Source organism: Hemicordylus capensis, chromosome 3 (genome assembly GCF_027244095.1).
Source record: "Hemicordylus capensis ecotype Gifberg chromosome 3, rHemCap1.1.pri, whole genome shotgun sequence".
Classification (NCBI taxonomy): Eukaryota; Metazoa; Chordata; class Lepidosauria; order Squamata; family Cordylidae; genus Hemicordylus; species Hemicordylus capensis.
Window position 1 is genome coordinate 209869077 of NC_069659.1, and position 15815 is coordinate 209884891.

General features: G+C 44.1%; 1 protein-coding gene across 2 annotated transcripts in view; it reads right to left on the reverse strand.

The window, feature by feature from the left end:
* ZCCHC24 (zinc finger CCHC-type containing 24) overlaps positions 1-15815 on the reverse strand; it is a 236967-nt gene that overhangs the window by 15611 nt on the left and 205541 nt on the right. For both annotated transcript variants that reach the window (XM_053309604.1, XM_053309607.1), the window contains exon 3: positions 14351-14515. In XM_053309604.1, coding sequence (XP_053165579.1) covers positions 14351-14515 — 165 coding nt within the window. The remainder of the gene's footprint in view (positions 1-14350; positions 14516-15815) is intronic.

Genomic DNA, 15815 nt, shown 5'->3' on the forward strand with positions numbered 1-15815 from the left:
TAGTGCCTAATGGGTGCAGGCTACCACCCAATTTCAGGGGGATTGGGCAAAGGGCTGATTTTTGTGGAATTTCTGAAGTTTTCGTGTCTTTGGGGCAGATTGGGGCAGAAAGTGGGGCCCGGGGCAGAAGAGTGGGGTGGGGTGGTAGTGCCCAATGGGTGGAGGCTACCACCCCAATTTCAGGGGGATTGGACAAAGGGCTGATTTTTTGGGAATTTTTGAAGTTTTAGTGACTTTGGGGCAGTTTGGGGGCAGAAAGTGGATCTGCCCCAAAAGAGTGGGGTGGGGTGGTAGTGCCTAATGGGTGGAGGCTACCACCCCAAATTCAGGGGGATTGGGCAGAGGGCTGATTTTTTGGAAATTTTTGAAGTTTTGGTGTCTTTGGGGCAGATTGGGGGCAGAAAGTGGATCTGCCCCAAAAGAGTGGAGTGGGCTGGTAGATAGTGCCTAATGGGTGGAGGCTACCACCCATCCCCAATTTCAGAGTGATTGGGCAGAGGGCTGAATTTTGGTGAATTTCTGAGGTTTTTCTTCATAAGGTGCAGTGTGCTAGATTGATCCATTCATCACATTCTTAGTAAATGAGAGTGTAAAAAAGTGAAAGTAGGGTCATGAGAGTTGTTTAATTGAAAAAAATTTCATTTGCTATTATAGAATGAGAATTCACACCTCAGAAAATAAGGGAATAACATCCCTTCAGAAAAACTTCTGAGGGGACGGGTGAAAGGGTAGACCCACTTTCTGCCCCCAATCTGCCCCAAAGACACCAAAACTTCAAAAATTCCCAAAAAATCAGCCCTCTGCCCAATCCCCCTGAAATTGGGGTGGTAGCCTCCACCCAATAGGCACTACCACCCCACCCCACTCTTTTGGGGCAGATCCACTTTCTGCTCCCAAACTGCCCCAAAGACACAAAAACTTCAAAAATTCCCCAAAAATCAGCCCTTTGCCCAATCCCCCTGAAATTGGGGTGGTAGCTTCCACCCAATGGGCACTACCACCCCACCCCAATATTTTGCCCCTGGGCCCCTTCCCCCCAAATCGATTCGGATTAAATCCGAATCCGAACCGAATCAAGGGTGATTTGGGTGGCCCATATTCGGGCACAAAACAGAACAGGGGTGATTCGGTTCGGGTCCCGAACCGAATCACCGAAAATCTGAATTGCACACCCCTAATACTTATTGAAATGAAAAGCTAAGATGGTGAAAGCAATTTCACAAAAAAGAATGGTGGTTTATTTCTCTCCATCTCCTTGTTAGTGCAAAAGTATCCACGGAGGCTGACATCCAGACTGATGTGCACATGCAGCATGCACTATGGGCAGAGGTGGTTTTTGTCAGTTTTGCATGTCCCTCAGGAGTCACAAACAGCTATAGAGGGAAGGAGAGATCAATAAAAATCGCACACACACACCCTGCAGAATGTGCTATGGGTTTGTTGCACTTGCGCTTTGTTAGTCTGGATGTCGGCCACTGCCAGTAATAATTTGTTCCAAGGGCCTCCTTTCTTCTCTGCTGAGTTCTGTAGAACAGCTCCTGTTGATTCTATTTAACTGAAGGTTTATATGATTTCCTTCTCCTCCCCACTGATTCAAAGCAGTAGCCCTACTGCTCTGGACAAAATGGCCAATGAGGGGCTGTGCAAGGTAGTACAGGGGATTCTGCCCACTCTGTAGTAGAGGGGCCATGGCACATGCGCAAAGGCACCTAGGGAGAAGCTGCTATCATCTGAACTGAGAAATACAGCAGTTCTTGTGTTTACTGATAGAAACCAGTTAAAAACAAATTAGCACAAAGGGAAGACAGTTTTTTTCTACTCGAAGTAGAGCAAAGGATGTTGGGAAGCCAAGAGTTCCTTGGAACACAGTCAGAAACAATATATTCTCCTCATTTGCTTTTCTCATGCACTGGTTGATTGTCGGTTTATTAGCCTGTGAGCCACTTAGATTTCAGAAATGTTATTGTTACCAGCACGCTATGACATATTTGTGCAGAAGAAATGTTACAAAGGCAACCAGGTTGCTATGGGCCAGCTAGTGACTGCAAGGCAGTGCTTGAGCTGCAGGTTTCTGGTGAGACACAGCCGGAGGTCCAAACCCAAGAAAAACAGACCCACGAAAACACATGTCTATCCAGTACTTATTCAAAAGACCTCTAGGAAGCAAACTAGAATTGTTTGTGTGATGGTGATAGTCATTAGCTAGAGCATTAGCTGTCAATCGTTCCACCTCCACTCTACATCAGTTCATCTGCTTAGTATTCCCCAGGAGCATGGATACAAATATTTATTTATTTATTTATTATTAAAACTTGTATACTGCCCTTCCAAAAGGCTCAGGGCGGTTTACATTAAAACACCATTAAAATCAATTAATCATTAAAACAAAAATTATAAAACATAAAACAATAATTAACAATTACAAACATCATAAAACAACAATTAAATATTCAGAACTATTTAAAAACAAGTTTTAAAAAGCTGAAAAAGCCTGGTTGAAGAGGTGTGTTTTCAGGAGTTTTCTGAAAATTGCGAGAGATGGGGAGGATCGTATCTCAGCAGGCAGCACATTCCACAATCTCGGGGCAGCAGCCGAGAAGGCCCGTCTCTGTGTAGCCACCAAACGAGTTGGTGGCAACTGGAGACAGACCTCCTCGAGTGACCTCAATGGCCAGTGGGGCTCATATCGAAGGAAGACGCTTTCTTAAATACCCAGGGCCTAAGCCGTTTAGGGCTTTATAAGTTATAACTAGCACTTCGTATTTTGCCCGGAAACCTATTGGCAGCCAGTGTAACTCCATCAACAAAGGAGTAATGTGGTCTCTCCGAGATGACCCAGAGACCAACCTGGCTGCTGCATTCTGAACCAACTGAAGTTTCCGGACTACGTACAAAGGCAGCCCCACGTAGAGAGCGCATTACAGAAGTCCAGTCTGGAGGTTACCAACAAATGTACCACTGTTTTGAGGTCATTGATCTTGAGAAACAGGCGCAGCTGGCGTATCAGCCGGAGCTGATAGAAAGCACCCCTGGCCACCGCCTCAACCTGAGAAACCAAGGAGAGACGTTGATCCAGAAGTACTCCCAGACTGCGAACCTGTTCCTTTTGGGGAAGTGTGACCCCGTCTAGAACAGGCAGATCAACATCGTCTCTACAGTTCCGACCCCGCACAATAAGTACCTCCTTCTTATCTGGATTCAGCTTCAGTTTATTCTCCCTCATCAATATGAATATGACAAAAGTTTATATACCACTTTTCAACAAAAGTTCCCAAAGTGGTTGGTTCTGGGGCATGTTCTAGTGCAAACTCAGATCATGTGGGTCACCAGCCAGGCCTAATTAACTTAGCTGTTCCACATGAGTTGAGGACCAAACTAGACACGACAGTGGCAGATTCATGTGCAGAAACCTGGATATATCCTAATCCTATAAATTGTGGAATTTGGAAGGGTTAGGGATGTGTACTGAGGTTCGTAGCCACCTAATGGCACAGCGGGGAAGTAACTTGCCTAGGAAGCAAGAGGTTGCTGTTTCAAATCCCCACTGGTATGTTTCCCAGACTATGGAAAACACCTACATCAAGCAGCAGAGATATAGCAAGATGCGGAAAGGCATCATCTCATACTGGAGAAGGCAATGGTAAACCCCTCCTGTATTCTACCAAAGAAAACCACAGGGCTCCAGTTGAACAGTTTGGTGGACCCATGAACCAGTTCAGCTTTGAAACAACATCTGGCTCACAGAGTTTCATCCACATCCCTAGGAAGGGTATATGTCTGGTCTTAAGAGCGAAAGGGATGCAATGCTGTGGAGTACTAAAATGTTCCCTTTTCTGCCACCCATCACCCTGCAACCCTTCTCCTCAAGGGCTCCCCACATTTGGGCTCACTTCTGGTATTAGAGCCAGACTGAGTGGGAAATTATATAAGGGGGAAGATTGTGGAGTGGTGAGGATGGGGAGAGGGCTCAGCACTCCCAACAGTAAGCATAGGGTTTGACAGAGCTGGTATGAGGGGTTGGCAGTGTCAGCGATCTGGTGAGGTTCATTGCCAACAGAAGGTCCACCACTGCACAAAGACACTTCACGGATCTTCCATTTCCTGATGGTACAAGTGCCTTATAGGGATGTGCACGGAACTAATTTGGTACTCCTTTTCTGGAGCACTGAACCAGTTCTGCCAACCAGTGTTTGAACTGGTTCGGAGGGCAGGGGTGTGTGCTTTAAATGACAGGGAAGGTGCTGCCCACCTGTCAGCCCCCGGCCCGCTGCTTTCCCCTGGCAGCCCACTCCCAAAAACCATGGGTGCAAGACTACAGCATTCCTCTTTGTAGCCCCATTCAGCATTGCCACACAAAAGTAACCCCCCCTGCCCTCCCAGGAGTGCATGGAATAGGTTCCGTGCACATCCCTAGTGCCTAACGGTAGCAGAGAAAACAAAGTACAAGAGAGTACTTATCACCTGGGTTTATGGGAGCAATGTTCCATACCCCCCCCCTCTTTTGGTTGCTGTAAGCATAATGACTCAAGACCTAAACACAAGTGGGGTCCCTTCACAAGATGAATACTGGAGACAGTAATTTTCTCAGAGCGTTGAAGGTCATATGGGGGCGGGGGGAAGAGACTATGGTGAGTATAGGCATCTCACTATTGCCTCTGCTAAATAGATTCTGCAGAGTTTTGTAGTATTTCAGAAACCTGCAAAATCAGTTTATTGTGGGTTAAAAGAACTATGTGTCTACCATGGGCAATGATGTCTGTATCGTATCACTTTCAAATTAACACACATTTATTTTAAATCACTTTCTATCTCCAGCCTCAGTTCCACATATTTATTTTATTTATTTATTTGTCAAATTAGTACACTGCCCTACACTTACGTCTCTGAGTGGTTAACACGTCTCTGTTATATATTATAATTAAAAATAACAAAAGAAAAGATAAACTTTGTTATCAGTTAAAACTGTAGACTGAAAGCTTAAAAAGCTTTTATATACCTAAGAAATTGTATCTGAGCCTTTTTCATGTTGTTTGTGAATGAGTTATTGTTAATACAGAAAAGAAAGTGGAAGACAGACATTTTGCATGCACATGCATTTCTGCCTAAATGTAGACTTCATATTTGTATTTGGGACCAGTTTAAGACAAAAAAAAAAGTAACACTTTAAGTCTCCTATGTGAAAATGCCTAAAGTAATGCAGGAATCTAGCTCAACCCTATGTGTGTGAAACAACTGTTTCTCTGCTCCATCGTTGGTGGCATAGCAGGTAGTGTTACAGACCTTTTGGAATGCAGGGCAAAGATCTTATTAAAGTGAGAACTGCCTTTTGGGTGACCTGTCTTGGATTTTGTGAACAATTTAGTTGCACAGCAAGTTACGTCTGCTGCAAGGGAGAATAAAAATCGTCTCATTCCCCCTGCCAAGAAAAGGGTATCCAGCAAAGCAAATCAGCTACCAGCTGGCCGAGTCTGCACCCAGTTCTGCAGCTGTCATCACAGAGACAGCATGGGAGAAAGCAAAAAGAAAAAAAGGGGGGGGGGGAAAGGCAGCTTGACAGGAAGCCAACCAGGAAGCAGCCACAGACGCTGATGCTTCTCTTAGAGGGGAGAAGATAAAAAATGACCATTCAGAGGTTGGCATCTGGGTGATGCTGCTGCCAAGAATGCCAAGGAAATGGATATGTGCATGCCAGTTCAACTGCAGACCCACTGTGACGTCAAGCGAAAAGAGCAACAAACAATTCACTGGAACAAAAGGCAGCAGCCTTCTGAAAATGGGACACCTTGTTTCAGTTAAGAGCACCACAGTGCTATTAGGAAAATAAAGTATAATGAAACACAGCAAGAAACTATGTGTTAAAGGTCAACATGGAAATTTCCCTTGAGCCATGTGCGTGGTGGGCTCCGCTGATTTGTGGAATTAAGGCTACAATCCTTGGTAGTAAGTTGGATGAATAGCACTTACTTTGGAGTAACTTATTGGAATATATAATAAGTTAGAGGGATGCTATTAATTATCATGTGTGTATTTGCATTATACATTAACATAATCTTCTTCTTGATGCATGGATCAGATTCCAAACCACAACTGATTTGACACATTACTTACTTTGTAATAGTTAAAAAATATCTAAAATTAAAAAAAAAATATATATCTCAAGATCTTTCAAGGCATGACTCAATTTATTTGGAATTAATGAGTGTTGGGAGTGGAAAACACCCTAATTAATGTACACTGCTTGTAATTTGCTGTTTTTGGCTTTGATGCTTCATGATCTTTGCCATCACACTGTCAACATGCTGTAACTATGAAGGTTATATCGGAGAAGACAGGGAATGCTGAAGTTTCCAGGATTTCAATAAAACTAATTTGGGGCAATGATGAAGCCATGCTTGGGGCTGGCCATACCAATGAAGCAAAGTGAAGTAATTGCTTCAGGCAGGGATGGACTGGGGGCACTGAGAGGGTGGTGGAATGTATGTGGGGAAGGCGCCGGGTTATGAGCAGAATGGGTAATTAAGGGTGGGAGTCAAGGTGCAGGGGCACCCCGTGGGTGGGGCACACCGGGAATATGCCCTGTTGCAAGCCCTGGATTAACCATAAGGCAAAACAAGCACGTGCTTAGGGCATCAAGGGAAGGGGGGCACGACAGAGTTTTCCCCCTAGCTATCATGCCTTTAACTCTTTCAGTGAACATAAGAACATAAGAATAGCCCTTCTGGATCAGGCCCAAGGACATCTAGCCCAGCATCCTGTTTCACATAGAGGCCCACCAGATGCCGCTGGGAGCCACAGGAAGGAGTTGAGGGCATGCCCTTTCTCTTGCTGTTACTCCCGTGCAACTGGAACTCAGAGGCATCCTGCCTTTGAGGCTGGAGGTGGCCTATAGCCCTCCAACTAGTAGCCAATGATAGACCTCTCCTCCATGAAGTTATCCAAACCCCTCTTAAAGCCATCCAGGTTGTTGGCTGTCACCACATCTCATGGCAGAGAATTCCACAAGTTGATTATGGGTTGTGTGAAAAAGTACTTCCGTTTGTTGGTCCTAGATTTCCTGGCAATCAATTTCATGGGACGACCCCTGGTTCTAGTGTTACGTGAGAGGGAAAAGAATTTCTCTCTATCCACTTTGTCCACACCATGCATGATTTTATAGTCCTCTATCATGTCTCCCTGAAGTTATCTTTTTTCTAAACTAAAAAGCCCCAGGTGTTGTAGCCTTGCCTCATAAGAAATGTGCTCTAGGCCCCTGATCATCTTAGTTGCCCTCTTCTGCACCTTTTCCAGTTCTACAATGTCCTTTTTTAGATGTGGTGACCAGAATTGTATACAGTACTCCAGGTGTGGCCGCACCATCGTTTTGTATAAGGGCATTATAGTTCCTGAATTCCATTCAGGAACAAGTATATGCTCTATATCCTCTGCCGTGAAGATGGACACAAAGAACTCATCAATCTTCTCTGCAACCTCCATATCCTTAATAATCCCTTTCACTCCCTCTTTGAGGCTATTCACACGATGGGGCGAAATCGGGCAAGCAGAGGATGGCCCAATTTCACCCCATTGTGTGAACCACCAGGCTCGGCTGCAAGCCCGGTGGTTCCTAGGTGGGTAACCCACCTAAGTGCCCCTGCCCTAAAACCAGAGTTGTGAGTATCTGCGGCGCGGCTCCGCGCCATGGTTACTCATGACTAGACCCCCCAGAGGGGAGTCGAAAAGTTGCCTCCCGGCTCCAGGGGTCTCCCCAGTATGCCCTGAGCGCTTGAGCAGGGCATACTGGAGCTTCCAGGGGCCGCATGGCCTCTGAGCTCCCCAGCCCCTGCTGGCTCCATCATGGAGCCAGCAATCGTGTGGGCAGCCAATCTGGCCACCCAGGGCTCCCTCCCTGCTTGTGTGCGGGGAGAGCGGACTTAGCCCGCTCTCCCCGCGCACCCTCCAAAATTGGGTCTCACTGATCGTGAGACCCGGCTCATTGTCTAATGGTCCAACAGCCTCCCTGGCAGGTTTTCTGCTTCTGATGTATTTAAAGAAGTTTTTATTATTTCCCTTGATGCTTTTAGCTAAATGTTCCTCAGACTCTCTTTTCGCCTCCCTTATTGTCACCTTGCATTTCTTTTGCCGCCTTGCATTTCACTGCCACACTCAACTTTAGTTGATTTTTTGTAATTGTTTTTATCTGCCATGTTCAACTTTACTCTGCATTGTTAAACAAACATTTTCTTTGGCTTGGTGAGCGACTAAAGTTTTGAGAAACTACTAAACTATGTATCTGAAGTAAAAAGTCATTGATTCGCGAAAGATTACTGTAAAGAGCAGTACAAAATATTCACGTAAAAGATGGTCATCTGTTATGAGATCTGACCTTGAAGAAGAAATATTTTTCTCAATCATTCCTTCTTTTGCGGCTATATATATGAATTTATAGCCAGTGGAACTGTTTTGTTTTACCTTAAAAATCTAGAAGAAAACTTTTAAAAATCTAAATAAATATTAAGGTATAAGTAAATAATTTGCTTGAGTCTTAATGTCTTGTCAGTTAAGCAATGGAAGGGGCCGAGGGGGGGCACCATTGTTGGGCTGTGCTTAGGACATCAGTTGCCCTTAGTCCAGCCCTGCCTGTTGCCCTGTCGGCCAGTCCGAGCCTGGCTTCAGGTTGCAGATTCCAGAGGAAGGGATATTGCTTGAGCAAGAGTAGGATCTAATTTTGAATTCAGGGGTAAAAATAGCCAAGGTTTGTACTCACTGTATGTTTCTCCTTCTGAAATATATTGAAGTCATTCACACAATCAAAAACTGTGTTCTACCCGGAGTTGGGAGCTGCATGTGCTCCCAATTTTCAGTTGTGTGGAAGCAAGGTAAGGGGAAAAGCTGGGCAGAAGTGATTGTGTGGAAGCAAAGTAGGAGGAAAAGCTACCCAGGCAAAATATTCTTGAGATTTTTGAGTAGATGTGATGAATAGATCAAATGAGGCTTCCTGTCTCTGTCATTTATAGAGAGAGTTATTGACACTAATTAAAAAAAAATTGAGAGCTGAAACACATGATTAGGGCAGATCATGTGGTACAGCTCTTGTTGGGTTGTACCATTTCAGACTGCAAATGAGAACATATCTGAATTTTTCTTCATATGGAAAAACTAGTATAGAAAGAATGGGGAAGAGCTATTTCCTTGTTTAATCTAGGTTGCCAAAATTTGGCCCTAAACACCACAGGCAGTCATAAGAACATAAGAACAGCCCTGCTGGATCAGGCCCAAGGCCCATCTAGTCCAAAATCCTGTTTCGCACAGTGGCCCACCAGATGCCGATGGAAGCCACAGGCAGGAGTTGAGGGCATGCCCTCCCTCCTGCTGTTACTCCCCTGCAACAGTCACACAAAACTGGGTAGATTTTACCATTTCGAGAAAGCTTGTCTGATCATGGGAGCCATTTTAGGAGAATAAGAATGGTCACATCCCATGTTTCAGACCAAACGTGACTGTTCTTCAGGAGCACTTATATTTCTGGTCTCCTTTCTGGTTCTACACACTGTTATTGGATACAATTAAATAGTCCATGTAGTAGATGTGTATGCAAAAGGCTTAAATCACTCCTCACAAGGGAGGTGTGCATTTTTTTATCAGTGTTGATATCACTGCTGCAGTTTTGATATGATGTAAAGACTAACCATGACAAATGCTCTTAAAATGCATTGTATTTAATTTTAAACATATCTAACAATTGACTTTTAGACTGTACTGAGAATCTTGCCCCTCCTATTGTAATCTCTTAGCTTTCCCACACATACTGAAATCTAAACTCCTGAAAGGGACCTACAACAATGAAAAAGGAGGTGGGCTAAAGCATTTCCTAGTTGTATAAAGATAGTAGGAGGTATTATCTTTACTAAAGTACTTCCAACAAAAGGAAGTACTTCTTCACACAGCGCATAATTAATCAATGGAATTCTCTGCCATGGGGTGTGGTGATGGCCATTAGCTTGAATGGCTTTAAAAGGGGCTTAGATAGATTCATGGTGGACAGGTCTATCAATGGCTACTAGTCTGATGGCTGTGGGCCACCTCCAGCCTCAGAGGCACAATGCCTCTCAATATCAGTTGCAGGGGAACAACAGCAAGAGAGAGAGGGCATGCCCTCACCTCTTCCCTGTGGGCTTCCCGGAGGCATTTGGTGGGCCACTGTGTGAAACAGGATGCTGGACTAGATGGGCTTTGTGCCTGATCCAGCAGGGCTGTTCTTATGTAAGAGAAGCAAAGTGAGGACAACTGCCCCAAACTAATCATCTCCTTAATCCCGTAAACAAGCCATTAATCAAAACGTTCTGGTTTAATCTAACTCCCAAAGCCCTTTCCCTGAACTCCAATAGTCTTGGAGAATAACACAAGGAATTTCTTTCACATTGCTTCTGCCGTCACGGCCAGAACAGGGAGTAGACTGAGACTGTGCATTGGAATGGATTCTGGATGTCTGGCACGGTGTCATCACATAGCCTCAGGTCTCATTTGTAATGGATCAGTTTTCATTTTGACCTACTTTAGATTAATCTGAAAGTTTCATCTCTTTGCTGAAATAGTTTCTGTGGCTAAGGGAGGTCTTTGCTTTTCCAAGTGACCTTTTTACTTGTTTTGCATCACTTGCTTTTTCAAGGCTCCATCTAACTATCAAGGCTCTTCCACCCATTATTCTTCCGATTCCTTGTAATTTGAGGTATGTAATTCTTATTTGGACTTACAACTACAAATGCATCAACCATAACTCTCCAAAAATTGGTGAATACCAGTGTTTTCTGTCCATGAATGGTTTCCTCGGTGTTACAAATCTGTCATATTGTTTCTATCATATAACACCCACACTGAAATTGACTATACTCCAGTCCAACATGTATGCAGCAGATGGGGATTGCAAAATCTAGTCCCCACTGAACTGAACTAATGTGTCTAATGGGAGATTTGTATCTCTGTCCAGACGGCATATAATAAAACATGAGTAGGGCGAGATTGAAGCAAAAAGAAAAAAAATGTAGTGTTGCCTTACTACGCCGGTTATATTTGCAATTGCTTGACACTAGAAGCTGTTCAGCATTGGTCACATGGATTGTATTTGGCTTGCTTCCCGAGACAGCCAGGAATAGTCTCTTGCTTGAACTGGCTGTGTTAGGAAGGAATTCTGTAGGAACTCTGATAACACTGGTGACAGTGGAAGGACCTGGGGTGATATGGAGGAAGGAGGTGCTGGTAATTTCATAGTCTTCCCTGGAGCAACCCTGCCTTTGCTGGATAGAAGTGCTGCAAATATGGCCTTTACACACCAGCAGACCTGGCTGTACCTGTGAGCTAGGAGGGCTGTTTTACTGGTGCTCCTGGAAAAGCAACCATTCCTTATTCTTGTCTTGATTAATTTTCAGTAAACTGCTTTGAAATGCTTCTGGGATGATGGGTGGTATAAATCTTTAGATAATAATAATAAAAATAAATAAATAAATACTTGCCACTGTTTCATTTTACAAGGTGAGGTGCTTACACACCAGCTGTAGTAATGCTGATGGTTTCGTTTCAGTGAGTCCCAGGGTCAATAAATGTGGCAGGGATGGTCCTGCTATGAGACAAGAATGAGAGGATTTTGGATACTACTATGAGAGAATTTGGGGCACTACTAAAGGCTGACAAATTGCCAACTTGTTTATTATATTGCTTTATTGCAAGGGACACTGTTTTGACTATCTTCCTTGGTGCTCAGAATGTCTGGGGCTGACCCCTTCTTTCTGGCTGAATGGGGAAATATTCACCAATGTCCTGGAGAGTTATCCTGCATGCAGATGTGGTGAAGTCTGAACAAGGGACTGGGTACTCTAGGGTTCAAAGAGTTGAAAAATTGGGAAGATGGAGAGCGGAAGAACCTGCATAGAAAGATGTAACTTGGCAAAGGAATTATCTGTTCACAGAGATTCCAGTCCTCATATTATTTTCTTGGGTGTGTAATCCTGCGTCAGGCTTTGGAGCAACCTAAAGTTGATGTAATAATTTTAATAAAAATAAGCAATGTAAACACACACATTAGTCTTTTAGTGGTCTTGACAAAATATGATTGCCTTTTTAGGCCAGAGTGCAGTTTCATTTCTGAAAAAAATGTAAACGATATTCAGGTCAATTTCTGCTTGAAATTCTCATCCTGCCCACTAGTTAGATATAATTACATATACTTAACATTTTCCTCTCACTTCATGTTCTTAAATAGCTGCATAGGGCAGCCTTCTGCAGAGCAAGCTACATTGAATTTTGAACCCAACATCCTGAGTCAGGAGGAGCACAGTTGGAAGCAGAAATTGTTGGAGAAGCAGCTCCTGATCACATCAACTCTTAGCACCAGCAACCCTACTGACCACTAGGGGCATTAGGGGTAGAGATAGTGAGCAAGGAAATCTCCTCTCTGGCTATGAACATAAGAACAGCCCTGCTGGATCAGGCCCAAGGCCCATCTAGTTCAGCATCCTGTTTCACATAGTGGCCCACCAGATGCCGCTGGAAGCCTACAGGCAGGAGCTGAGGGCATGCCCTCTCTCCTGCTGTTACTCCCCTGCAACTGGTACTCAGAGGTATCTTGCGTTTGAGGCTGGGTCTATAGCCTTCTGACTAGTAGCCGTTGATAGACCTCTCCTCCATGAAGTTATCCAAACCCCTCTTAAAGCCATCCAGGTTGTTGGCTGTCACCACATCTTGAGGCAGAGAATTCCACAGTTGTCTGTTATAAATAGCCTTTACATTTTAATCCTTCTATACTTGTAAAACATTGTAAAACAAAGAGCCCCTGGTGGCACAGTGGTAAAACTGCCGCCCTGTAGCCAGAAGGTTACAAGTTCGATCCTGACCAGGGGCTCAAGGTTGACTCAGCCTTCCATCCTTCCGAGGTCGGTAAAATGAGTACCCAGAATGTTGGGGGCAATATGTTAAAATCATTGTTAACCGCTTAGAGAGCTCCGGCTATAGAGCGGTATATAAATGTAAGTGCTATTGCTATTGCTATTCTTCAGGTATGCTTTCTCTACTCTACTCTACTTTCCCTTTGTTAGACTGACAGTCTCAAGTTTCACTCTCTCACTTATTTATTATTTATGTATTTATTCGATTTCTATACCGCCCTTCCAAAAATGGCTCAGGGCAGTTTACACAGAGAAATAACAAACAAATAAGATGGAACCCTGTCCTCAAAGGGCTCACAATCTAAAAAGAAACATAAGATAGATACCAGCAACTGTCACTGGAGGTACTGTGCTGGGGGTGGAGAGGGCCAGTTACTCTCCCCCTGCTAAATAAAGAGAATCACCACGTTAAAAGGTGCCTCTTTGCCAAGTTAGCAAGTTATCCAAACCCCTCCAAACTTGAAACTGGGGTATCTAAACTTGAGACTGGGGTTGGGATGGTGAGGAATGAATGGCTGAGCAACAGCACAGAGTTACTTAAATTGATTAAAAGAACTGAGTCAGTTAACAGAAACAATTTTTAAAAGCCTCTGATTTGAATGCTCCTCCACGTCTGGAGTCATCAGTCACCCAAAAGTAGTATACTAAATATGTAAAGCTCCCCCAACCAACCTATGTGATACTTGATGCATTCTGCTATAACAACAGGTCGACTGATGTCTGGTATTCCAGCCTCCCTCTCTTTTGTCCATGCATGTGTGTATATTACTTTGAGGCTTTCACTAGAAGGGCACTGGGGTCACTTAGACCTCAATTAAAGTGAATGGGGGAAATGAAATGCTTCAGCCAATAGCAGTTTCAACACGAGGGGTAATTTTCATCAGGAAACCAGTGTGGCAGGAGGTCAACTCCCTCCTGATATGCTGAGGTCCCAAGCCAGATGGGGCCCCACACACCTACGTTATAGAAAAGAAAGAACACGGGGAGACCCAAGCCCAGGATTCTATGATGCATTTAAATAAACATCTAGTTTGGCCCTAACTGGTCCCCAATATCAGATCATTAAAATGTGTTTTACAAATATAGAAAGATTTAAATGTAAAGGTTATTTATAATAGAAAAGGTCATTTATAATTGCATTAGAAACTCTCATTAAGAACGGATGGAAGGTTTTTGGTGGGGTCCCCCCCCCTTTCAATATAGTATTTATAACTGCTTTTGACATTCTCTGTGTGTCCTCTAAAATGATTGCATCATTTCTGAAAGCACGAATTGCTGGAGTACACAATTTGCAGTAATCGTGTAAACAGTCGTACAATAGTGTTTAGTCTTGTAGCATCGCACTCTGGGCCTTCCGGACTAAATATTGGCTCAGCATTCCACTTCTTCCTCTGTCTACATTTAGCTGTTCAAAGAAGCCTCTGCAACAGCGTTACCTGCTTGTGAGGATAGACGTTAATGTGGCATTTGATACATTCTTGTCCCATGTTGGCCCAGGAGTTTCCACTCATCCATTTTCTCTTGCACTTTGGGCATTTATATTCACCAAAGCAACGTTTTTTCCCTTGGTATGGTGTCAAGCCTTCTCCTTTCGGACGTGCCTACAACATGAAGAGGGGGGAAAAAGGAAGGTAATCTTAATTTAAGTGCAGGATGGGAACTGGGCAACAAGTTCCACGTGATCAAAGGTGGAGATGCTTATGTTTTCTGAAAGTCAGTCCCCACTCCCCCATCACATGGCAAACGGCTGTTGAAATGGAAGGATATCCCCAAAGCAGCTTAATACTGCATGGGGGAGAGGAGCCTGCTTTTCAAAGGGGGAAAAGTTAAAAATAAAAATCCCACAGGGCTTGCTCAAGCCTTTGGGTGCATTTAAAGTAGCTCTTTAGATCCTTTCCTGAACGTTTCACAATGGCATGTTATATTATTAATTCATATTCTTTATAATCAACAACAACACATTGATATAGAACTTCCAAATATTAGAGTTGCCTTATTCACACAACTGCCCTATTCATTCACACAACCAAAAACTGTATCCTATCCAGGTTTGGGAGCGATGTGCTCCCAATTGTTGGTTGTGTGGGTTCAAACAACTAGGTAGGAGGAGGGAAAAGTAACTGTGTGGAATCAAAGTAGGAGGAAAAGCTACCTAGCTTTTCTGGCCTTCAGCCCGAGCAGATACACAATTGGGGACATTGGAAAAAGGGTGTGCTCCCATCCTTTTACCTAGGTAAAAGCCCAGGGAAAATTCCCAGGCCACCCGGTGAGTTAGTGCTGGGACTGGCCACAATCCCGTTGCTTCACACAAGCAGCCCTACCCCAAGTAGGGTTGCCTAAGCCTGGGTAGGGCTGCTCATGTGAACAGCCTCAGTGCCTTGCCTAAGGCTTCTTGGTGAGTTCACAGCAGAAACCAGATTTGAACAAGGGCCTGATTCTTTCATTGCTCGGTACCTTAGCCACTACGCTGCACCAGCTGTTTTGCAATCAAACTATAGCAATATACTAAGCAACAAAATACTAAAAAAACCCAACAACCCTCAATAAAATCAAAAGAATTCGTATCTATAAAAATAAGAGCCATTTCTCAACATTTTGAGCCCTTTCTCATTATTAGTGAGAAAGGGCTTGAGGGAGCGTGGGGAGGAAGTCTGCTAACACTTACCTCCCTGCAGATGATCCCTCGTTTCTCCTTGCCAGATGATTACCAGATGCTCCTGGCAGTGCGGAAGGTTGGGGGATGGGATGCATCCGCCAAACCCTCGGACCTCCCATTATGCACTGCATGAGCGCATGGTGCATCATGTGCATCCCAGCAGCACTGGCTAAAAGTAGCTGGTGCTGCACATGAGCAGGGCAGTGGGGTTAAGGAAGCAAGCACTCCCTTAACCTCATTTAAGA